Source organism: Coregonus clupeaformis, chromosome 7, assembly GCF_020615455.1.
Source record: "Coregonus clupeaformis isolate EN_2021a chromosome 7, ASM2061545v1, whole genome shotgun sequence".
Classification (NCBI taxonomy): domain Eukaryota; kingdom Metazoa; phylum Chordata; class Actinopteri; order Salmoniformes; family Salmonidae; genus Coregonus; species Coregonus clupeaformis.
Genome location: NC_059198.1, coordinates 20,466,615 through 20,491,523, shown reverse-complemented (window position 1 = coordinate 20,491,523; position 24,909 = coordinate 20,466,615). Strand labels below are relative to the sequence as shown.

The following is a 24,909-nucleotide window of genomic DNA, read 5'->3' as shown; positions in this document are numbered from 1 at the left end:
TAGGGCTTAGGTTACCATTTGCGACGCAATTTTCAACTCACTTGATGAACAGACATCTTATTACCATGAGGTCAGCAATCGCGACCCTGGCAAATTTGCAGTCTAAGTTGCGAGAGGCAAGCGGGCGCAATAGTCTTTTAAAGGCTGCCAAACAAATCAGTTTCTAAAGTCCACATCCCAAATGGAGGATTGACACCACGTAGTGATAATCCCCTCGGTGGAATAACATACACAATTGGTGGTTTACGGCTCAGGTATTCCCCTGGCTTCGGTCTCCTTCTAGCTCTGAAAGACAATTAATCCAAGTGCGTATTCCCTTCTGCAGACTGCCTGAATATCTAATCAGTTTTGCATTGGAGAAATGGAGAGTAATTGCATTTTACCGTGTGAGAATCCAGGGCTGTGAGGCGTATTGTCAACATGTCCCTGCTCTGCGGATCAATATTTGTTTGTATTATGAGGTTGTTACCTGGGCGATAAGACTCCCCGCCCCACAGAGCCGTGCAACCATTATCATTTAATTGAGTTAAACAAAACAATATCAAACAGCAATGATAATAATGAGATATTTTAATAGTCATAAATGCAGCCTTTTATTTTCTGGATCAAAGACTTAATTTGACTACAGAACAGACGTTCCCGCTTCTCCATGCATACATTTAGATCTATTGTCTGAAGGGTGTCTATCATTTGTTTTGTTTCAGTCCAGGGTGTACGAGTCTACATCCTGACGCACACACTACACACACACACACACACACATAGCTCTTCTCAGAGAGAAACACACTTACATACCTTAATCATGTTTTGGACAAACCTTATGTAGGCCTACTGGATTTGACTGCTCTGAAGAAGGCTACACACTGTTGTTTGGGGTTCAACGTCCAACCCCTATCAACATAATCAACTTATCGATGCAAAAGTCTGCTAATCTTCCCAATAGTCTCTCCCTCCCCCATGTTTTAATATACATCCCGGGCAGGCGGCCAGCAGCAGCAGTAGTCTGCTGAGGTGACACCACTACTGAGCACACTGATAATGACTACGTTGCAAATGGTACCCTATCCCCTATATAGTGCACTGCTTTTGACCAGAGCCCTATGGTCCCTGGTCAAAAGTAGTGCACTATAATAGAGAAAAGGATGTCTTTTTGTGCCGTTGTTCAAACACGGTCAGGCAATAGCTGGGTTTGTCCCGGTGTTAGCCTCTATCTCCTCAATCTTTCATAAAGCAGCCGACAACCCAGGCGTTGATGGTGGACAGATATGGGCCTGCTGCTCCAGGCGATGACAGTTGCGTGGAATGCAATTCAAACAGGATGCTGCCTGCTGCGACCAGGAAGCCATTTTGTGGCCCCGGGACAGGAAATCAAAACAAGATCTGTCATTAGTAATGGATGAGCATGAGATCCAGCCTTTCAGTTTTCAATCATAAAAGCTTACTGGTGTTCATTTTTCATATTTTTGCCTCTAGCAACTGCATGAGCAACTGCAAGACCAATGGCATCATCCTGTGCTCACGGAGGTGCTGGCAACTTGACCATAAAGTGGCTTGTGGTTTGAGACATGGATAGTAGTATCATGTCATTGCTCATTCCACCTTGTTATGGTAGCTAAACTAGTAGGGCTAGTCACAACAAAGCTAGACTAATGTAAAGAGATTGACAGGCTGACAGACAGCCCATTGGTTCAGCCACTGAAGAAAGTGAACTATAGAAGCAGCAACAGACATACAGTACAATAAGATTAACTACAGCTTAATTACATTGTGTGGCTGACAACTACAGACAGGGGAAGACAGCTCAACTCTGTTTATGTCCCAAATGGTACCCACCCTATTCCCTACATAGTCCAGTACTTTTGGCCAGAGCCCTATGGAGCCTGGTCAAAAGTAGCACACTATATAGGGTGTCATTTGGCAGGAACACTAGAACCTACCTTCCACTGTGCTAGCCACATTAATAATACAAACGATGAGGAAATAATATATACATTTGCAATGTCAGACATTTAGGTTACAGGTGGATCATCAGAATGTTTTTTGTTTTGCAGTATATGCAGAAAATCAGCGTGAATGACTTTGGTCCAAGATATCAAAAACAAAAAACTCAAATATCTTTTACGAAGCTGGAAGACATTTTACATTACAATAACCAAATACAAGCTGTTTACTGCAAAACATTTGGAACTTTTTTTAGAACACAAAACATTTCTACCTGAGAATGATGATTCACTTGTGAATCTTAGAGTTATGTTTTGGTACAGTATAATATTTATGTCAAAATCTCTTAATCTGACCTCATACTGTAGGTAGAGCTACAGGTAACTGCCAAAATAAAGGAAACACCAACATAAAGCATCTTAATATGGCGTTGGGCTACCACGAGCCAGAACAGCTTCAATGCACCTTGGCATAGATTCTACAAGTGTCTGGAACGCTGTTGGTGGGAGGCGACACCATTCTTCCACAAGAAATACCATACATTTGGTGTTGTTGATGGAAAATGCTGTCTCAGGCACAGCACCAGAATCTCCCATAAGTGTTCAATCGGGTTAAGATCTGGTGACAGAGACGGCCATGGCATATGGTTTACATCGTTTTCATGCTTATCAAACCATTCAGTGACCACTCATGCCCTGTGGATTGGGGCATTGTCATCCTATGGGGGCATAACCATGGTATCCAAAAGTATGGCCTGCCCAGCATTTTTATACATGACCCTAAGCATGAAAGGATGTTAATTGCTTAATTACCTTAATTATCTTCCGGATTGTCTTCAGGCCTACATTTCAACATTTGTTGTGTATAACATATCATTAGTTTGTAATAAATGCAGATTCAATTATTTAATCATAAGAAAATACCGTTGTGTACTATTGTGTTTTAACAAATAAATGCAATGGCAGTTTTCAGTCAGCAGGAGGAGCTATTGCACCGTGGAAAAATACTTCCTACCGTAATTTCATTACACTGGAGGAAATCAATATATTCAAGCCCTACATACATTTTATGTTTTCATAATTACTGGCTCAAACAGTTATTAAAAAGCAAATGGGAAGACTAATTCATGATGCTTTTTTTTACCTTAAAATATAAAAACAAATCTCCCACGAGGGCAAGGTGTGTTCTAATTCAATTGAATGCAAGGCCTTAACAGGAATTGTAAACATTTTTAACAGCAGTGATAGTCCCGGTATTTAGCCAGGGGCCTTACTCTCTTTACCCTGTCAGCTCTACCACAGTGGAGGGTTCGATAATCTCCTCCACTCATCAGCACATCTCCTCACATTCACACGCACACACAGACACTCAACAGAGGTAAACTGAGCCAGGCAGCCACAAGGACAAGGCCACAGTGTCACCTAGCAACGCAGCCACCACTTCAATCAACCTTCAGGTGAGAATTAAAACCATCAACAGAGCAGCAGAGTGAGGGAGAAATGGCTACCACAGCTGAGAAGGAATTTGAAGGACAAATAGCGCTGTAAGCCAAAATTGTGAAATACAGGATCGTATTGACTAGGCACCAAATGGAAGAAAACAGATTGAAACAAGGAGGGACTACCTGAGCTTGTCCAATAAGAAACGCTTGTTATCGTTTTCCGTTGCAAAATGTTTTGCGACAGTGTGCATTAATGAATACAACCCAAGAAAGGTCAGATAAGGGTGTATTACCATGTGCCTATATGTATTGCTTCTTTAGTTTAGAACAGTTTCCTATGAGAGGATGGTAGTTCTTACACAAAACATAAATGGGACAGTAAACTGGGTCGACAGACCTGTTCTCTCTGCTTTCGTTGCTCCACAGTGACAGCTTTATCCCGTAATGTAACGCCTCTCACAAAAATGCACTGAAGCTTGTGTAAATAAACTGACCCCCTTTTAGCACATTCCTCAGAACTGCTGTGCACGACTGACCTGTGTTTTACACGCACACACCCAAATACACACCCTCAAAACACACACTTCCCTTCTGCTGCAGGGCATAATAAACAGCTGTAAACCCTTGTGGCAACTGCTGCCAGTCTGCCACCATCTATACCCACTGCCAGTATCAAACAGTGGCACGGCTGCACAGCATCTGAACACAACTGCCCAGTGCTAAGGGACAATACATTACATTACATTTACATTTACGTCATTTAGCAGCAAACCCGGGTTGCGTCCCAAATGGCACCCTATTCCTTATATACCAAATGGCACCCTATTCCTTATATAGTGCACTACTTTTGACCAGGGACCATAGGGCTCTGGTCAAAAGTAGTGCACTATGTAGGTAACAGGGTACCATTTGAAAAAGCAGCCCAGTCTCCATAATAACACATTGCATTGAACATTGAAGCAGTGCTGATTTGTTTTAAACCTATGGTTTATAGACAACACACTGGTAATCACATCTGATAAACAGATTACATGTTGCTAGATGAAGGACAAAACAGACACCGTCTGCGTCCCAAATGGCACCCTTTTCCCTATTTAGTGCACTATATAGGGAATAGGGTGCCAATTGGGACGCAGCCACAATGCTGCGAAGGCCAGTGAAACGCTGAGGTGAGGATGTGTATGACACCCATTCTCTAAACAAACACATCAACACATTTACTGCAACTAGGAGGGCAAGGGAGGACATGGGACACAGCTTAATGGATTCAAGAGGGGTGAGAGTGTGTGTGTAGGAATACGTACCTTTTGTTGAGATGAACATTCTTGACCAAAGGCAACTAATACTGCCATAGTGTCTCTTTCGTTGATGCTAGCTAATTATTCTATATTGATAGTCCATGAAGAGACAGCTATCACTGAATGAATTTGATATGATGAACCACTACAAAAATGCAGGTGTAATCGATTAGCTTAGCAGTAAAACTATTTTATAAGTAGGTTAAAATGAACACGTGAGTGTGACGTGATGAGTGATTTTTTTTTTAAAACAGTGAGGGTGGTTTCCTTTTCTCTGTGTGTTTGTGTTAAGCAGGGGTCATCAAGTAAGCACACACACATTGAGGGAGTGGGGTGGGGGTCGTGAAGGTGTCACTCAAGCCAAACAGAATCATCACACACACATTAATTGTGAATGCAACAGCCCTTATAAAGGGGTCATGCTGAGATTTATTGACCAATTCTGAAACATTTATCATTGTTTTTTTCTTTACAAAGTACACACAATCCCCTGTATATACAATATAGATATATATATACAGTGGGGAAAAAAAGTATTTAGTCAGCCACCAATTGTGCAAGTTCTCCCACTTAAAAAGATGAGAGAGGCCTGTAATTTTCATCATAGGTACACGTCAACTATGACAGACAAAATGAGAAAAGAAATTCCAGAAAATCACATTGTAGGATTTTTTATGAATTTATTTGCAAATTATGGTGGAAAATAAGTATTTGGTCAATAACAAAAGTTGCTCAATACTTTGTTATATACCCTTTGTTGGCAATGACACAGGTCAAACGTTTTCTGTAAGTCTTCACAAGGTTTTCACACACTGTTGCTGGTATTTTGGCCCATTCCTCCATGCAGATCTCCTCTAGAGCAGTGATGTTTTGGGGCTGTCGCTGGGCAACACGGATTTTCAACTCCCTCCAAAGATTTTCTATGGGGTTGAGATCTGGAGACTGGCTAGGCCACTCCAGGACCTTGAAATGCTTCTTACGAAGCCACTCCTTCGTTGCCCGGGCGGTGTGTTTGGGATCATTGTCATGCTGAAAGACCCAGCCACGTTTCATCTTCAATGCCCTTGCTGATGGAAGGAGGTTTTCACTCAAAATCTCACGATACATGGCCCCATTCATTCTTTCCTTTACACGGATCAGTCGTCCTGGTCCCTTTGCAGAAAAACAGCCCCAAAGCATGATGTTTCCACACCCATGCTTCACAGTAGGTATGGTGTTCTTTGGATGCAACTCAGCATTCGTTGTACTCCAAACACGACGAGTTGAGTTTTTACCAAAAAGTTCTATTTTGGTTTCATCTGACCATATGACATTCTCCCAATCCTCTTCTGGATCATCCAAATGCACTCTAGCAAACTTCAGACGGGCCTGGACATGTACTGGCTTAAGCAGGGGGGACACAGCAGGATTTGAGTCCCTGGCGGCGTAGTGTGTTACTGATGGTAGGCTTTGTTACTTTGGTCCCAGCTCTCTGCAGGTCATTCACTAGGTCCCCCCGTGTGGTTCTGGGATTTTTGCTCACCGTTCTTGTGATCATTTTGACCCCACGGGGTGAGATCTTGCGTGGAGCCCCAGATCGAGGGAGATTATCAGTGGTCTTGTATGTCTTCCATTTCCTAATAATTGCTCCCACAGTTGATTTCTTCAAACCAAGCTGCTTACCTATTGCAGATTCAGTCTTCCCAGCCTGGTGCAGGTCTACAATTTTGTTTCTGGTGTCCTTTGACAGCTCTTTGGTCTTGGCCATAGTGGAGTTTGGAGTGTGACTGTTTGAGGTTGTGGACAGGTGTATTTTATACTGATAACAAGTTCAAACAGGTGCCATTAATACAGGTAACGAGGGAGGACAGAGGAGCCTCTTAAAGAAGAAGTTACAGGTCTGTGAGAGCCAGAAATCTTGCTTGTTTGTAGGTGACCAAATACTTATTTTCCACCATAATTTGCAAATAAATTCATTAAAAATCCTACAATGTGATTTTCTGGATTTTCTTATCTCATTTTGTCTGTCATAGTTGATGTGTACCTATGATGAAAATTACAGGCCTCTCTCATCTTTTTAAGTGGGAGAACTTGCACAATTGGTGGCTGACTAAATACTTTTTTTCCCCACTGTATATACAGTACCAGTCAAAAGTTTGGACACACCTACTCATTCAAGGGTTTTTCTTTATTTTTACTATTTTCTACATTGTAGAATAATAGTGAAGACATCAAAACTATGAATTAACACATATGGAATCATGTAGTAACCAAAAAAAGTGTTAAACACATCTAAATATATTTTATATTTGAGATTCTTCAAATAGCCACCCTTTGCCTTGATGACAGCTTTGCACACTCTTGGCATTCTCTCAACCAGCTTCATGAGGTAGTCACCTGGAATGCATTTCAATTAACAGGTGTGCCTTCTTAAAAGTTAATTTGTGGAATTTATTTCCTTCTTAATGCATTTGCTTTGTGACAAGGTAGGGGGGTATACAGAAGATAGCCCTATTTGGTAAAAGACCAAGTCCATATTTTGTCAAGAACAGCTCAAATAAGCAAAGAGAAACGACAGTCCAACATTACTTTAAGACATGAAGGTCAGTCAATAAGGAAAATGTCAAGAATTTGAACATTTCTTCAAGTGCAGTCGCAAAAAACATCAAGCACTATGATAAAACTGGCTTTCATGAGGACCGCCACAGGAAAGGAAGACCCAGAGTTACCTCTGCTGCAGAGGATAAGTTAATTAGAGTTAGCAGCCTCAGATATTGCAGCCCAAATAAATGCTCCACAGAGTTCAAGTAACAGACACATCTCAACATCAACTGTTCAGAGGAGACTGCGTGAATCAGGACTTCATGGTCGAATCGCTGCAAAATAAAACACTACTAAAGGACACCAATAACAAGAAGAGACTTGCTTGGGCCAAGAAACACGAGCAATGGACATTAGATCGGTGGAAATCTGTCCATTGGTCTGATGAGTCCAAGTTTGAGATTTTTGGTTCCAACCGCCGTGTCTTTGTGAGACGCAGAGTAGGTGAATGGATGATCTCCGCATGTGTGGTTCCCACCGTGAAGCATGGAGGAGGAGGTGTGATGGTGTGGGAGTGCTTTGCTGGTGACACTGTCTGTGATTTATTTAGAATTCAGGGCACACTTAACCAGCATAGCAACCACAGCATTCTGCAGCGATACGCCATCCCATCTGGGTTGTGCTTAGTGGGACTATCATTTGTTTTTCAACAGGACAATGACCCAACACACCTCCAGGCTGTGTAAGGGCTATTTTACCAAGAAGGAGAGTGATGGTGCTGCATCAGATGACCTGGCCTCCACAATCCCCCAACCTCAACCCAATTGAGATGGCTTGGGATGAGTCGGACTGCAGAGTGAAGGAAAAGCAGCCAACAAGTGCTCAGCATATGTGGGAACTTCTTCAAGATTGTTGGAAAAGCATTCCAGGTGAAACTGGTTGAGAGAATGCAAAGCGTGTGCAAAGCTGTCATCAAGGCAAACAGTGGCTATTTGAAGAATCTCAAATATAAAATATATTTTGATTTGTTTAACACTTTTTTGGTTACTACATGATTCCATATGTGTTATTTCATAGTTTTGATGTCTTCACTATTATTCTACAATGTAAAAAATAGTCAACATAAAGAAAACCCTTGAATGAGTAGGTGTGTCCAAACTTTTAACTGGTACTGTATATAGTCTCTGTTTTTTGTTTATGATGAATTGATGAAAGAGTTAGTCAGAACATGAACAGCCTTGTCATTGGCAATCATGCAGAGATGAAAGAAACACTCCTATTCCAAAACAAACAAACAGAAAGCAAAAACAAATGCATATGAATACTATATCAATGTATTAATCATCTAAAAGTGTTCATCTGAAACATATGAATATGAAAATGGTGTACAGGTTAGAGAGGCGTGGTTTGAGTTGAAAAAAATAGGCAAAGGGTTAAGGCTGAGATAATTCGACAGTTAATAAAATAGTTCAAATGAACAAAAGCAAAGCAGTCAAATGCTTTGATCAAATGTACAGCTTGTGCCCTTGGCTTCTAGAACTAAAAGGCCAAGAAGTCCACCCATAGAAAAACTGCAATACAGCAAAATAAATGAATAGTACAAATCAGTAATAAACAGTGGTCCTAGTAAGAGAATGGTCCCAAAACAAAAGGTAAAACGGGAATAAATACAACCGTATTTGAACGTCCCTCGCTCCTGCGGCTAAACTCAGTTGAGAACACATTTCCTCGCCATGAGACATGTTAACTACGAATGTCAACAGGGGAGAGAGAGAGGAGAGAAACCAACCGCCGTAAGGTCGCGACCCTGAGCAGCACTGTCACGCTGAGTTAGTTTAGTTTGTTTCCAGGTCAGGTGTGAGTATTTCAAACGTTGTGCAGAGGTTATCACTTGTTATCCAGTCTTAGGAGCTGCTCCTTACCGTTGACGGATAGAGACTTTAGCTGACCGTCCTCCTCCACCTCCACCCTCTCCTGGCCATTCTCCACAATACTGCAGGAGATAAAACAGACTTAGAACTAAAGACAACAGAGTTATTTTAAATCATAACCTTATTGTTAAGTGTTACTGTTTTTCACTATTCAAAACTGTGTTGATGAATCGACTACAGCCAATGTTAAAAGGACAACATCCTAGGAAAATCCTGTTTGTTTTTATTTTGAGGAAACCCTTTAACACAGGGTGAGGACAAGTCAGTGAAGCATTGATTTCATTGACTGACTAGCTGTGCTGTGCTGAGCTGTGCTGTGCAGTGTGGTGCTGTACCGTTTCGTGGTGATTTGTCTGCCGTTAATGAACTTGGTGGAGGTAGACACCGAGCGGGAGCACATTCCTCCTCCACCTCCACCCCCGAAAGATGAAGAGGAAAACGCGGCGAAGCCTCCTCCACCCATATGTCCCAGGGAGGTGAAACCTAGGAGGGACACACACACAGAGCATTTCATTTTACTGGTCACTCTCTCATATACACACTCCAAATCCCACCCATGTAAACACCAATATCCCACCATTTCTCCTTTTGACATTTTGATCTCAACTGAGTCTGTAGCTAAGAACTTTGTGATAACATCAAGAGAGTTCTCAATAAAGGGAAAGTAACATAAATTAAATGTTTCAGCTCTCTGGGTGACATTTGTCTTACAAACACACCCGTGAAAGAAAGGCGTAGTAACATTTCAAATAGATGGGGATGAGTGAATTATAACATGATTTATGTTGTAACAACTTCTGTGAGGAGAAGGTTAAGTTTAACCAGAGTTTTAGTACACACATATTTTAAGTATTACCGTGCTGCAGGGGAAGTGCACCTGAATCAAACCCTGTGAAGCCCGACCCGAAGGGGGGGAAGCCCCCGAACCCGTGGAAGAAGGGTCCTCCGGTCCTGCTCAGGTTCCCCCCCCGCTGCCTGTGTCCCCCACCGAAGAAGTCATCGTCCGCTGGGGAGAGGGGAGAGACAATGACAACACATTAGTCAAGTTCAAGTTTACTTTCACCCACATAGCTGTTACGACACCAAACTGCAGTCAGGTCAAGACCCTGGTGAGGACGACGAGCACGCAGATGAGCTTCCCTTAGACGGTTTCTGACAATTTGTGCAGAAATTCTTTGGTTGTGCAAACCCAAAGTTTCATCAGCTGTCCGGGTGGATGGTCTCAGACAATCCCGCAGGTGAAGAAGCCAGATGTGGAGGTCCTGGGCTGGCATGGTTACACATGGACTGTGGTTGTAAGGCCGACTGGACGTACTGCCAAATTCTCTAAAACGACGTTGAGGCGGCTTATGGTAGAGAAATTAACATTAAATTATCTGGCAACAGCTCTGGTGGACATTCCTGCAGTCAGCATGCCAATTGCATGCTCCCTCAAAACTTGAGACATCTGTGGCATTGCGTTGTTTGACAAAACTGCACAGTTTAGAGTGGCCTTTTATTGTCCCCAGCACAAACTGCAACTGTGTAATGATCATGCTGTTTAAATCAGCTTCTTGATATGCCACACCTGTCAGGTGGATGGATTATCGACAAAGGAGAAATGATCACTAACAGGGATGTAAACAAATCTGTGCACAACATTTGAGAGAAATACACTTTTGTACTTTACGGACATTTCTGGGATCTTTTATTTCAGTTCACAAAACATGGGACCAAGACCTTACATGTTGCATTTATATTTTTGTTCAGTATAAATACATATTTATAAATTGAGCTAGATTATTCACTAAGTGCATTAACCTACAGACATTTTGAAAGGAAATGTCTGATGATATATCACAAATAATATTTGAGGGGTTTTGGTTTCATTTTCAACCGACTATATAATTATAATTTTTTAAAATAAGAGTTCAATCATTTAGCACATCATATAACTCACATCATATAATTCACACATCATTTAGCGGTTTGTGTTAGTCTTAACCAGAAATGGCTTCAGTAGTCACATGGGAGACCCTCCCTCCCATAGGGACAGACGTGAGAGTGCAGAGAAAAATACCTGCCATTCCCGTTAGAAAGAATAATCCCCTGCTGCTTCCGCTCTCCAATCCACCACAAAATGTAATTTCATAATTCATGTATTAATTGGACTGTTTATGCATGAGGACCCTGAGGACTCAGTCACACTCCCTCTCCCCTTAGAGAGGTCCGTAATAAACCCAGCAGCAAGCTCTCCATAAGGCCTCCCTTTATTGAATTGTGCATCTCAAATGGACTGACCCCCACCACAATGTAGTGACACCCCCAGCACGGCAGGAGGTCTCCACTGTAGTGACACCCCCAGCACGGCAGGAGGTCTCCACTGTAATGGAACTGGGGGTGCGTCCTAACTGGCACCCTATTCCCTACAGTTGAAGTCAGAAGTTTACATACACTTAGGTTGGAGTCATTAAAACTCGTTTTTCAACCACTCCACAAATTTCTTGTTAACAAACTATAGTTTTGGAAAGTCGGTTAGGACATCTACTTTGTGCGTGACACAAGTAATTTTTCCAACAATTGTTTACAGACAGATTATTTCACTTATAATTCACTGCATCACAATTCCAGTGGGTCAGAAGTTTACATACACTAAGTTGACTGTGCCTTTAAACAGCTTGGAAAATTCCAGAAAATGACGTCATGGCTTTAGAAGCTTCTGATAGGCTAATTGACATAATTTGAGTCAATTGGAGGTGTACCTGTGGATGTATTTCAAGGCCTCCCTTCAAACTCAATGCCACTTTGCTTGACATCATGGGAAAATCAAAAGAAATCAGCCAAGACCTCAGAAAAAACATTGTAGACCTCCACAAGTCTGGTTCATCCTTGGGAGCAATTTCCAAACGCCTGAAGGTACCACGTTCATCTGTACAAACAATAGTATGCAAGTATAAACACCATGGGACCACGCAGCCGTCATACCGCTCAGGAAGGTTCTGTCTCCTAGAGATTAATGTACTTTGGTGCGAAAAGTGCAAATCAATCCCAGAACATCAGCAAAGGACCTTGTGAAGATGCTGGAGGAAACAGGTACAAAAGTATCTATATCCATAGTAAAACGAGTCCTATATCGACATAACCTGAAAGGCCGCTCAGCAAGGAAGAAGCCACTGCTCCAAAACCGCCATAAAAAAGCCAGACTACGGTTTGCAACTGCACATGGGGACAAAGATCGTAATTTTTGGAGAAATATCCTCTAGTCTGATGAAACAAAAATAGAACTGTTTGGCCATTATGACCATCGTTATGTTTGGAGGAAAAATGGGGCGGCTTGCAAGCCGAAGAACACTATCCCAACCGTGAAGCACGGGGGTGGCAGCATCATGCTGTGGGGGTGCTTTGCTGCAGGAGGGCCTGGTGCACTTCACAAAATAGATGGCATTATGAGGAAGGAAAATTATGTGGATATATTGAAGCAACATCTCAAGACATCAGTCAGGAAGTTAAAGCTTGGTCGCAAATGGGTCTTCCAAATGGACAATGACCCCAAGCATACTTCCAAAGTTGTGGCAAAATGGCTTAAGGACAACAAAGTCAAGGTATTGGAGTGGCCATCACAAAGCCCTGACCTCAATCCTATAGAAAATGTGTTGGCAGAACTGAAAAAGAGTGTGCAAGCAAGGATGCCTACAAACCTGACTCAGTTACACCAGCTCTGTCAGGAGAAATGGGCCAAAATTCACCCAACTTATTGTGGGACGCTTGTGGAAGGCTACCCGAAACGTTTGACCCAAGTTAAACAATTTAAAAAGGGAATGCTACCAAATACTAATTGAGTGTATGTAAACTTCTGACCCACTGGGAATGTTTTGAAAGAAATAAAAGCTGAAATAAATCACTCTACTATTATTCTGACATTTCACATTCTTAAAATAAAGTGGTGATCCTAACTGACGTAAGACAGGGAATTTTTACTAGGATTAAATGTCAGGAATTGTGGAAAACTGAGTTTAAATGTATTTGGCTAAGGTGTATGTAAACTTCCGACTTCAACTGTATATAGTGCACTACTTTTCACCAGAGCTTATGACTATGGGCCCTGGTCAAAAGTAGTGCACTACGTAAGGAATAGGGTGCCATATGGGATGCAGCTGAGCATGGAAGATGTTTCTAACGAGGTTGACCACAATATAATTTATGATCTAGGATTAAAACCCTTGAACCTCCGGACCGTCTTCTTCTTTATCTCGGTGTTCCTTGATGTGACTTATTTCGTTAGGAAAGGATTTAATGTAGCAGGGCTATTTACAATATACTGACTTGAAAATGGCCTTTGAAAGCTATTGCTAAACTCAGCTAATGTTAGGTGACTTGGGGTTAAGGAAGGTGTTGTTTTGACCAATGGGAGACGTGTCGTAGTAGGGAGCCTATTGGCTCAGCCAGTGGTGTAAAAGCCTGTATCTGCTCAGCGAATGACAGCGAGGCATCCACGGTTCACCCACAGAGCTCTAAATATGGAGGCGAGCCTCAGACAGCGGACGGATATGAGAGCCTACATCATTCAGCTGGAATGCTTTCAAAAATAGCTTCTGTATTAAAATAAGACCAGTTGTAATAGCATCAGACGCATGTGTCTGTGTGTGTGGAAACACATGTGAAACAGGGGAGGGGTTAAAATAATACTTGATGAATGTGTGTTGTGTAGGAGTACACAGGAAGCTCCGAGGTTGATACTGCTTTGTTGTTTCTGTGTGTAAACTATGCAGTATGACTTCGCTCTGTATAAATGCCCAGGGCATCTTTAAAACACAGACGTCATCTGATTACCTTCAGTTACTTTTGGGCTACTTTACCCTTAAGAGGCATTATAAAAAGATAAAAAGGATCCATCAAACACATTTGGTATGTCATCATAGTAGTCTCTGACTTGTGGTCATACACGCTCAGGTTAACAAACTTAAACTTGCCCCTATTTTCAATGCTGGATTGAATGTCATTGAGAAAACAGAAAGGTGTCAATGTCTTTTTTCGCAAACATCCTTTCTGAATTTAAAAGTAATCACCTCATTTTTCAAAAGTATCTGTAATCTGATTACAATATTCTTGCTGGTAAAGTAACTGACTACAGTTTTTTTGTAATCAGTTACTCCCCAACCATGCCTACACCCTATAAAGCGCACTACTTTTGACCAGGGTCCATTGAGCTCTGGGCAAAAGTAGTGCACTATATAGGGAATAAGGTGCCAGTTGGGACGCATCCACAGAGTGCAGAGGACAGCTGTTGCTGTTTACTCCCATGTTGGCAGTGTCCAGCAGCAGCATCAGACAGCATGTCCTCAATGCTGTCGGTAAGAGGATAGTACCTGCTAGGCTGATGGCATGGAGAACCATACTTTGGTCCTGGCTTAATAGGTGTCCCTGTTTGCTCGTAAACTTGAATTTGAACCCAGACCATCCTGGCTATCCAGTCTGTGGTTGGAAGAGACTAAAGGATGCAATGGCTGTTGTTGTTTTCTCTCGAAAGCCAGTCCTATGGCTATACAGTACCTACCCTATAGCCCCTCTAGCCAGAGGCATGGTGATTGTATGGCTGGCTGTCATTATGCCATCTGGTGCTGGGGGTCTGTCAGTCAGTCTGTCAGTCACTAGACACAGCAGCAGCCTGGGGTCCTGCTAAGACTAATAAAACACAGGACGGGTCAACTGACTGCTGAAGTCCTGAGTCACACCCAGGCTACTACACTGTTAGACTAGATGGCACTCTGAGCACAGTCCTGGGTGTCAGGCTACCCCACGGTCAGGCTAGACAGTCCTGGGTGTCAGGCTAGAGTGTATGGGTATGTGTTTATGGAGGCTACACCTCCAGGGTTGGAAATTAACTTTTTGGTCCACTAGCCGCAGTGGCTGCCCAAATTCTACCAGACAACTCAATTTGTTTACAAGCCACATTTATTTTCCCCCCAAAAAAGAAATAATAAAGATAAATCACAGAAGATGCATGCACGTGCTTTGTACTGTTAAAACAACATGTATTGAATGGTTTTGAAATTGATTGAAAGTGATTTCAAAGAACACACACACAGAGACAGACGTGGATATCAGAGCATGTTTTATACCTGTTCCAGCCGGCAAGGTCTCCATCTTTCTCTCTATTGTTTGAACCAAATATTGAACCCCACCCCACTTTCACCACTGTAGCATTGAGATTCTCTCTTCCAGAGCTGACACACACACACTCAAATCGTGGGCTTTGGATAAAAATAAATAAAAAATGCTCCAAAACGCTCTGTGTGACCACCCGCCAATGTGGCTGGTAAGAATAGACATACCAGCTAATGCCAAAATCTACCAGCATTTCGCTGGTGGATGGTGTTAATTTCCCCATCCTGGCTACCTCAGTTACCCCTGATCAGTCTGCAGTGTAGCCAGTTCTCTGTACAACTCTCTGTAACTGCTATATAACACTATAGTCAGGCAGGGCAGCAAACAGCCTAGTCTCTCTTATCCAGCCAGCAAGGCTGACCCAGATTGGCACACAATTAGTTGCATGTCCACAGGGGTTTAGAACGGAATTAGTGAAAAGGTCAGGAGTGTTCCAGGAATTAAAAAGCACAGACCTCGCTCGAGGCAGCGTAGATCAACTTCATCTCAATGCCTGCTTCAGTTTTGTTTATCAAAGCCATATCTGTTTTGTCAACGCTAAAGTGATAGATTCCTCTAGATATTTACTATTATCTACATAGGGATAAGACTTGAGTGTTTTGAGGTTTTACTTTTAACAACCTCACATCCGATATACAGCAAACTTGGATGAATTGTAAATAATAAAGTAGTCAAAGTGTACCAAAGTATGGCTCCATCCTCCTCTCTCTCCCTCTTTCTCTCTCTCCTCAGTCACTCTCTTTCCACTCTATAGGATAAGGGCAATTCCATTGGCTTCTCTGGGAGCTAGGCTCGCTCTAGGCATTCTCTGGCCTCAGTGGGGGGAAAAGACTTACCGAAGAAATCTGCAAATGGATCTCGACCCCCGAAGAATTCCCTGAAGACATCTTCTGGATTACGGAATGTGAACCCACCACTGAAGTGATCACCGTTGTGATAACGCCCTCCTGGAAGAAACAGAGAATCATCAACTAAGAACATACAATGAGAGTTATTGAGTGATAGCAGAGCAAAATATTCCTGGTCATGTAGTACACATGGTGATCTAAACATAGTTCAATTATTCAAGGGCACGATGAGGGTAGCATGGCACTACGAGGTTTAGTTGATAGCTAATGGTTTTGAGTCCTCAGAAAAAAGAGCAAGGTTGGTATTGCCCTGTCAGATTTATGGTAACACACTGAAGTTGACCCCATTGGGCTGTACATTGGTAGAAGCAAAACACTTCTCCTTGGCATGCTAGCTAGCTTTATGTGGTATTTCAGACATTGTGTCATAACATCATATATTACTGTATCATTTAATATACATGTTTAACCTCCATATTTCTTAGAGAGGCTACATATCAAAACATGAAGAGTAATGTATACCTCTTCCTCCCCCTCCGCCTCCGTTTCCAGCTAAGCCTTCTTTACCATATCGATCATACTGGGTCTTCTTGTTTGCTAGGGATAAGAAGAAAAGGAGGGATTAAGAGATCTGAAGCGGTCAGGCAATAGTCACTGTGGACGTGTCCCAAATGGCAACCTATTCCCTATGCAGTACACTACTTTTGACCAGAGCCCCATGGGCCCTGGTCTGACCTTGGTCAAAAGTAGTACACTATGGAATAGGGTGCCATTTGGGACACTTTGAACTTGACAAAGTGTAATTTCTGTTCTCCATCTAAAGTAAAGCTCGCTGCGACCTTTGGATAATAATAGCTACCTGGATATGAAACAGATCCTGCCTCATTCTCATTATTTGATACACGAGGTTCATGTGAAATGGTCTTAGTGGTTCCATATTACTGCCAGCTGAGTTATAATGTATACAGAAATCTATTGATTTGATGCTTGTTCGCAAACTACACTCACTGAATGTTTCTCGATCGCAGTCTTAAGATCCTTTCTTCTACCCAGTGAGAAAAACGTATTGAAAAGATGTCATTTCAACTGCAAAACTGGTTGAAATCACTTATTTTCAACCGTCTTAAGATCCTTCCTCTAAGACCTCTGATAATCTTCCACCTGTGCTCTTCTTTCACCAACAGGTTCAAATTTTCAGAACTTGATAGGTGGAACAAGCCAAACGACAACAAGAGTGACTACTTAAAGGCTTGTATGAGAACCAAAAGAGTAAAGTCGATGTTCAAGTATGTAACTCCACAGCACAAACGGTCCTGACATTGTGCGCTTTGAAGGGAAACAATTACTGGCCTGTTGTTAGCTGCTGTTGCTGGGAGAGCAGTACATAACAGGGACAAATAAATCAAGACATTACAGTTCTCTGTTGTGCTCTCAGGCCTATAACTGATTCCCAAATGGCACCCTATTCCCTATGTAGTGCACTACTTTTGACCAGGGCCTGTTAAAATAATTTGTATCAGTCATACAATCTGTATAGCAGAGAGATATCACTAATCAAGTAGGCCTAGACCTCATGTGTGCATGCTATGTAGCTAGCTAGCATAGGTTTCTGTCCACCACATCATAACATTTTACAGGTTGCAGTCGCGTAATATGTTACTCATTTTAGTGTAAAAGGGTTCTTGTAACGTTTCGAAAATGGACACAGTGTACAAAACATTAAGGACACCTGCTCTTTCCATGACATAGACTGACCAGGTGAATCTAGGTGAAAGCTATGATCCCTTATTGATGTCACTTGTTAAATCCACTTAAAAATCAGTGTAGATGAAGGGGAGGAGACAGGTTAATGAAGGATTTTTAAGACTTGAGACAATTGAGACATGGATTGTTTATGTGTGCTATTCAGAGGGTGAATGTGCTAGACAAAAGATGCAAGTACCTTTGAACAGGGTATGGTAGTAGGTGCCAGGCGCACCAGTATGAGTAAATTTTTACATTTTAGTCATTTAGCAGACGCGATTTACAGTTAGTGCATTAATCTTAAGATAGTTAGGTGGGACAACCACATATGGGTTTTTCATGCTCAACAGTTTCCCGTGTGTATCAAGAATTGTCCACCACCCAAAGGACATCCAGCCAACTTGACAACTGTGGGAAGCATTGAAGTCAACATTCCTGTGGAACGCTTTCGACACCTTGTAGAGTCCACGCCCTGACGAATTGAGGCAGTTCCGAGGGCATTCCTGACATGTGCATTAGCGTTTGTGTTAGCATTTCAAACTGTCCATAGTGAGGAGTCTTAGGTGGGGGGAGTCTTACCATCTGACAGGACCTCGTAGGCTTCTGAAAGCTCTTTGAACTTCCTCTCTGCGTCCTCCTTGTTGTCCGGGTTCTTGTCTGGATGCCACTTGAGTGCTAGCTTTCTGTACCTACAGTATGGCAGATTATATATTTTTCTACACATAGAAATAGACTCACATGCACAGACATGTACAGCCAAAAGATACCACCGTCATTTGTCATCTAAGGAGATGGGTAATCTCACCATTCATTAATAATGACACAACAAATACGAACTATGTATAACCATCAATATACAATAGTTTTCCATGAGTAGTAATTAGATTGAGAGGTATTATTTTATCATTCGCTGATAAAATTGTAGGTTGATGACTGAGGGCTGACCAGGAGAGTGCAAGTATCAATTCTTAACAGATCGTTTGCAATTCAGCAAACAGTTTGAGCAATTAACAGAGGATTTCAAAAAGACTCAGTAATCCGATTTCACCATTAAAATGACACAACCCCCTCTCGTGACACTTAATTGGAAAGAATTGTCCACTTTTCAGGCTGTATGTTAATGATTAACCCTGAATGAGGAAGATATCCTAATTAATCAAGAAGACAAAAGTGCAGGCAGAGCAGCAGGGCGTTTTTAAGGCTGTCAGCCCAATTCTCACCCCTCCACAGCAGGGGTATAAAAAAAGGGGAGGCAGAGTAAACTTCATGGCTCTGCAGTCCAGGACAGCGGTTTGTGCTGATTCAGCAGTTCTCCCTGACTAAGGCCTGCCTGTAGCAGCCAGTGGCTGCATCCCAAATGGCACCCTATTCCCTATATAGTGCACTACTTTTGACCCACACTCAATAGAAAATAGGGTGACATTTGTGATGCAGCCACAGGCACTATGGAGGAATGCCCGGACTCAGAGGTCATCCATAGGGCTGTATAGAGACCACAGAGTAGGGATTTAGTCTTTTATGACAATATATTCTGCTGTGAATGAGCACATTAAGACCTAGGTCTCCACGCAAACTTGGGGCCATAGGTGTCAAGCTTCTCTGAGGAGGAGTGCTGATCTAGGATGAGGTCTTCCCTGTCCATGTAATCTTATTCATTATGATCTAAAAGGCTAAACTGATTTTAGATCAGCACTTCTACTCTGAGATGCTTGATGCATATGGCCCCTGTTAAAACTTACCTACAGGTAAAAACAAAAACAACAGCACTGGAAGGGTGCTTCTGGCCTGAGGTAAACCACATCTTGGTCGTAAAGCATCACGCTCACCTGAACGCAGGGCCAGCCAGCCAAATATGTAAATTTCTCTCACCCAGTGGCATATGGGTTATTTAGGTGAACGCTGATGCCGCCCCGTGAAAAGCAGTTGGCCTACCCACTTTGTCAAAGGCAGGGGCGCAACTTATTATCCATGCCCAGGGTGCCTCCCCACGGTGTTGTTGGAGAGACGCACCGCTGCGGCTCACCACAAATGTTCCATTTCTTTTTTTACATAAATTATGTAGACTATAGCCTACAGTAGAAAAAGTTGCATTTTCTGTATCCTACAGGCTGGAGATCAAATTTATGACAATGTCATGAGACAGATACTTTTTACATCATGCACGTTTCTCCGATCAAATAGCCTAGCCTAAATGGCGCCCAATCAAATACAAAATTTGCTTCGATGTGAATATGACATGTTAACAAACAGGACAGGTCAAAGTAAAATGGACAATATCTGGAATAGAAAATCAGGGTACTCACAACTGCTGTCCAGGAGTTTCAACCAATTATGTATATAAACCCTGGATTGCTGATGCTATCTATTGGCCATTGAGAGTCTTTGTAGCTACCGGTCAGCCATATTGGCACTCCCCAGTTGGAGCAGTGGTATCGGAATGAATGAAATGCTACAGTATTTCAATTAAATGTTTCAAAGACAAAATTACATGTATTTAAGTATTTTTGTTGTTGTAGTAGGGACAGTAACACTAGTAATCTAAAAAAAAAAATACTTCAAGAAAAATGTTATATATATATATATATAATTTATTTTTTTGGGGGGGTATGTTTAGCTAACATAATAGAATTTAAAAGTTTGCCCTATGCATTAAAGATGTCTGTAATAGAATAAATGTGTCAAAAACGAATGTAGACATTAATAAATGCATTTCTATAGCTTCCAAAATCTTTTTCTTTTTTTTTTTACAATGGAGGAGTACCAAGATGGCTGTGCGGTGGTTTAAAATCAGTCATGCAGGGGTTTATATTCACTACATGACCAAAAGTATGTGGACACATCTCATTCCAAAATCATGGGTATTAATATGGAGTTGGTCCCCCCTTTGCTGCTATAACAGCCTCCACTCTTCTGGGAAGGCTTTCCACTAGATGTTGGAACAATGCTGCGGGGACTTGCTTCCATTCAGCCACAAGAGCATTAGTGAGGTCGGGCGTTGATGTTGGGTGATTAGGACAAACTCGCTGTCGGCGTGCCAATTCATCCCCAAAGTTATTCGATGGGTTTGAGGTCAGGGCTCTTTGCAGGTCAGGCAAGTTCTTTCACACCAATCTCGACAAACCATTTCTGTATGGACCTCGCTTTGTGCAGAGGGGCATTGTCATGCTGAAACAGGAAAGGGCCTTCCCCACACTGTTGCCACAAAGTTGGAAGCACAGAATCGTCTAGAATGTCATTGTATGCTGTAGCGTTAAGATTTCCCTTCAATGGAACTAAGGGGCCTAGCCCGAACCATGAAAAACAGCCCCAGACCATTATTCCTCCTCCACCAAACTTTACAGTTGGCACTATGCATTTGGGCAGGTAGCATTCTCCTGGCATCTTCCAAACCCAGATTCATCTGTCAGACTGTCAGATGGTGAAGCGTGATTCATCACGCCAGAGAACGCGTTTCAACTGCTCCAGAGTCCAATGGCGGCAAGCTTTACACCACTCCAGCCGACGCTTGGCATTGTGCATGGTGCCCTTAGGCTTGTGTGCGGCTGCTCGGCCATGGAAACCCATTTCATGAAGCTCCCGACGAACAGTTCTTCTGCAAACGTTGCTTCCAGAGGCAATTTGGAACTCGGTAGTGAGTGTTGCAACCGAGGACAGACGATTTTTACGCGCAACAGGCTTCAGCACTCGGCGGTCCCGTTCTGTGAGTTTGTATCACTTCGCGACTGAGACGTTGTTGCTCCTAGATGTTTCCACTTCACAATAACAGCACTTACAGTTGACCGGGGCAGCTCTAGCAGGGCAGAAATTTGACAAACTGACAAACTGAAATTTGTCACTGATCACTTCAGTAAGGCCATTCTACTAACAATGTTTGTCTATGGAAATTGCATGGCTGTGTGCTCAATTGTATACACCTGTCAGCAACGGGTGTGGCTGAAATAGCAGAATCCACTCATTTGAAGGGGTGTCCACATACTTTTGTATATATAGTGTACATAATTTGTTTCGACCGTGGGCTAAATTGGCATGATAATCAGTGATTTTAAGTTTGTATTAGTTAATCATAGTGAAAAATAAAAAGAGTTCTGAATTTCCCGCTGTGTAAACACATGGATTCTCATTGCAAATAGGCTCAGGATAATTCCTGATAAAGTTAGGTAGCTGATATTCAGAGCTTAAATAGCCAAAACGATTAGTCACAGGAATCAGGACTAATAAAGCCAATGCAACTGCCTGTTTTACAAAACGGTAGGCTACCACATAGATGGGCATCCATAAAATTCCATTGCGGGCTGACACTGTAGGCTACACTATTCTATACTGAACAAAAATCTAAACGCAACATGCTCAGTTACAGTTCATATAAGGAAATCAGTCAATTGAAATAAATTCATTAGGCCCTAATCTATGGATTTCATGACTAGGCAGGTGCGCAGCCATGGGCCTGGGAGGGCATAGGCCCACCCACTTGGGAGCCAGGCCGAACCACTGGGGAGCCAGGCCCAGCCAATCAGAATGAGTTTTTCCCTACAAAAGAGCTCTATTACAGACAGAAATACTCCTGAGCACCCCTCCCCCTCTGACGATCCCACATTGAAGAAGCCGGATGTGGAGGTCCTGGGTGGCGTGGTTACACGTGGTCTGCGGTTGTGAGGCTGGTTAGACGTACTACCAAATTCTCTAAAATGACGTTGGAGGTGGCTTATGGTGGAGAAAATTACATTAAATTCTCTGGCAACAGCTCTGGTGGACATTCCTGCAGGCAGCATGCCAATTGCACGCTCCCTCAAGACTTGAGACAGCCATTGTGTTGTGTGACAAAACGGCATATCCCCAGCACAAGGTGCACCTGTGTAATGATCATATTCTTTAATCAGCTTCTTTATATGCCACACCTGTCAGTTGGATGGATTATCTTGACAAAGGATAAAATGCTCACTAACAGGGATGTAAACAAATTTGTGCACAACATTTGAGAGAAATAAGCTTTTTGTGCGTATGGAAAATTTCTGGGATCTTTTATTTCAGCTCATGAAACATGGGATCAGCACTTTACATTTTGTTCAGTATAAAATCCGCCTAGGGTGGCAGAACGGCCAGGACCGGGCCTGCCTGAGAGAATACAGTGCATTCGGAAAGTATTCAGACCCCTTCCCTTTTTCCACATTTTGTTACGTTACAGCCTTATTCTAAGATTGATTAAATAAATACAAATCCTCATCAATCTACACACAATACCCAATAATGACAAAGCGAAAACAGGTTTACATTTTTTTCAACAGAAACACCTTATTTATATAAGTATTCAGACACTTTGCCATGAGACTCGAAACTGAGCTCAGGTGCATCCTGTTTACATTGATCATCCTTGAGATGTTTCTACAACTTGTTTCTACAACTCATAATCTCACCTGTGGTAAATTCAATTGATTGGACATGATTTGGAAAGGCACATGACTATCTATAAAAGGTCGCACAGTTGACAGTGCATGTCAGAGCAAAAACCAAGCCGAGGTCGAAGGAATTGTCCGTAGAACTCCGAGACAGGATTGTGTCGAGGCACAGATCTGGGGAAGGGTACCAAAACATTTCTGCAGCATTGAAGGTCCCCAAGAACACTGTAGCCTCCATCATCCTTAAATGGGAGAAGTTTGGAACCACCAAGACTCTTCCTAGAGCTGGGTGCCCGGCCAGACTGAGCAATCGGGGGAGAAGGGCCTTGGTGGGGTGGCGTGACCAAGAACCCGATGCTCACTCTGACAGAGCTCCACTGTGGAGATGGGAGAACCTTCCAGAAGGACAATCATCTCTGCAGCACTCCACCAATCAGGCCTTTATGGTAGAGTGGCCACACGGAAGCCACTCCTGAGTAAAAGGCACATGACAGCCCGCTTGGAATTTGCTAAAGGCACATAAAGGACTCTCAGACCATGAGAAACAAGATTCTCACTACGAGATATGAAGGAGAGTCTGAGGAGCGGTTTGACGAAAGAGAATTATACTTTTCAATTCACAGTACATCCTTGCTTTACCTTACCTAGCGTTGTGGCTGCCAACGCGACATTCTTGGTCTGCAGCTCAAATTGACCGTAAATATCATAGTAATCACTATCCAGTAAACACAAACTATTCAACAATGACTGAAACTTTTCTTCTAAAACATATTAAATTATTGAATAATGCAACCAAACCATATTAAACTCTTGAATAATGCAACAATTCAGAAGCATGCATGTGCAGACAATTGCTACAGCATGTCTTCATCAAATAACATTAGCTTATCAAAAATGAACGATTAACCCTCTCATACGAATATAAAAGTACAGTAGACCTACCTTACAATATAACAACCAACCAGCCTTCATTTTTATCAATATCATGCAAATCATTACATGTGGTAAAAGCAAATTGTGACTGAAAATGTGGATATAGGTGAATTCACCACGACAAGCTGTTTTATATGGAAGCCCATAACCGCCACCAACATCTTTTCATAAAATGCCTCATGATTTGTCAACGTGCACAATAAATACTTCAGTCTGATCAACTGTAGCCTACTGATAACAACCACAGCTGCAGGTAGCCTAGAGAAGCCCATGTGCTCTGATCACATCGGGGCCTGGGGAAACATAACGCCATGTTTTTATAGCCTAAAATAGGCAAACATTTTTGTGTTCTGAGAAAATGTGAATGTGATCAAATTTAGTTGATATTCACACTTCGGGTGGCTCGGCTACCTAGGCCTTTTTAATCCAAAATGATTGACTGGGGTTACTCAATCAACACAATAGTGATGACATACTGTATGAGTATATTTTTTATTACAGATGCAAAGGCCTACATGATGCAAACCTGCATACAGCTAGCTCAGCCCTGTTAGTTTTTGTCCAACCGCAGTTGTTTCTTTGTCTGTGTAAAGGGTTTTCATGTTTTCATCCTCCCTGGGCCAGGAGTTTTCCAGGGTATTTATTTTTAAACCATATGACCTGATTAGAAAAATAATCTGGTCCCATCCTAGCCAATATAAAACAATGTTTTACAGC

At 42.3% G+C, this 24,909-nt stretch overlaps 1 protein-coding gene across 5 annotated transcripts in view; it reads right to left on the bottom strand.

The window, feature by feature from the left end:
• LOC121569846 (dnaJ homolog subfamily B member 6) overlaps positions 1-24,909 on the bottom strand; it is a 49,345-nt gene that overhangs the window by 5,359 nt on the left and 19,077 nt on the right. For 2 of the 5 annotated variants that reach the window (XM_045221198.1, XM_045221199.1), the window contains exons 3-8: positions 18,446-18,555; positions 16,646-16,720; positions 16,112-16,222; positions 9,988-10,137; positions 9,467-9,614; positions 9,123-9,193 (exon numbers count right to left, since the gene is read on the bottom strand). In XM_045221198.1, coding sequence (XP_045077133.1) covers positions 9,123-9,193; positions 9,467-9,614; positions 9,988-10,137; positions 16,112-16,222; positions 16,646-16,720; positions 18,446-18,555 — 665 coding nt within the window. Of the gene's footprint in view, positions 1-8,798; positions 9,194-9,466; positions 9,615-9,987; positions 10,138-16,111; positions 16,223-16,645; positions 16,721-18,445; positions 18,556-24,909 lie in introns of those variants that run through there. The other 3 variants (XM_045221200.1, XM_041881083.2, XM_045221201.1) reach the window with 3 other exon arrangements.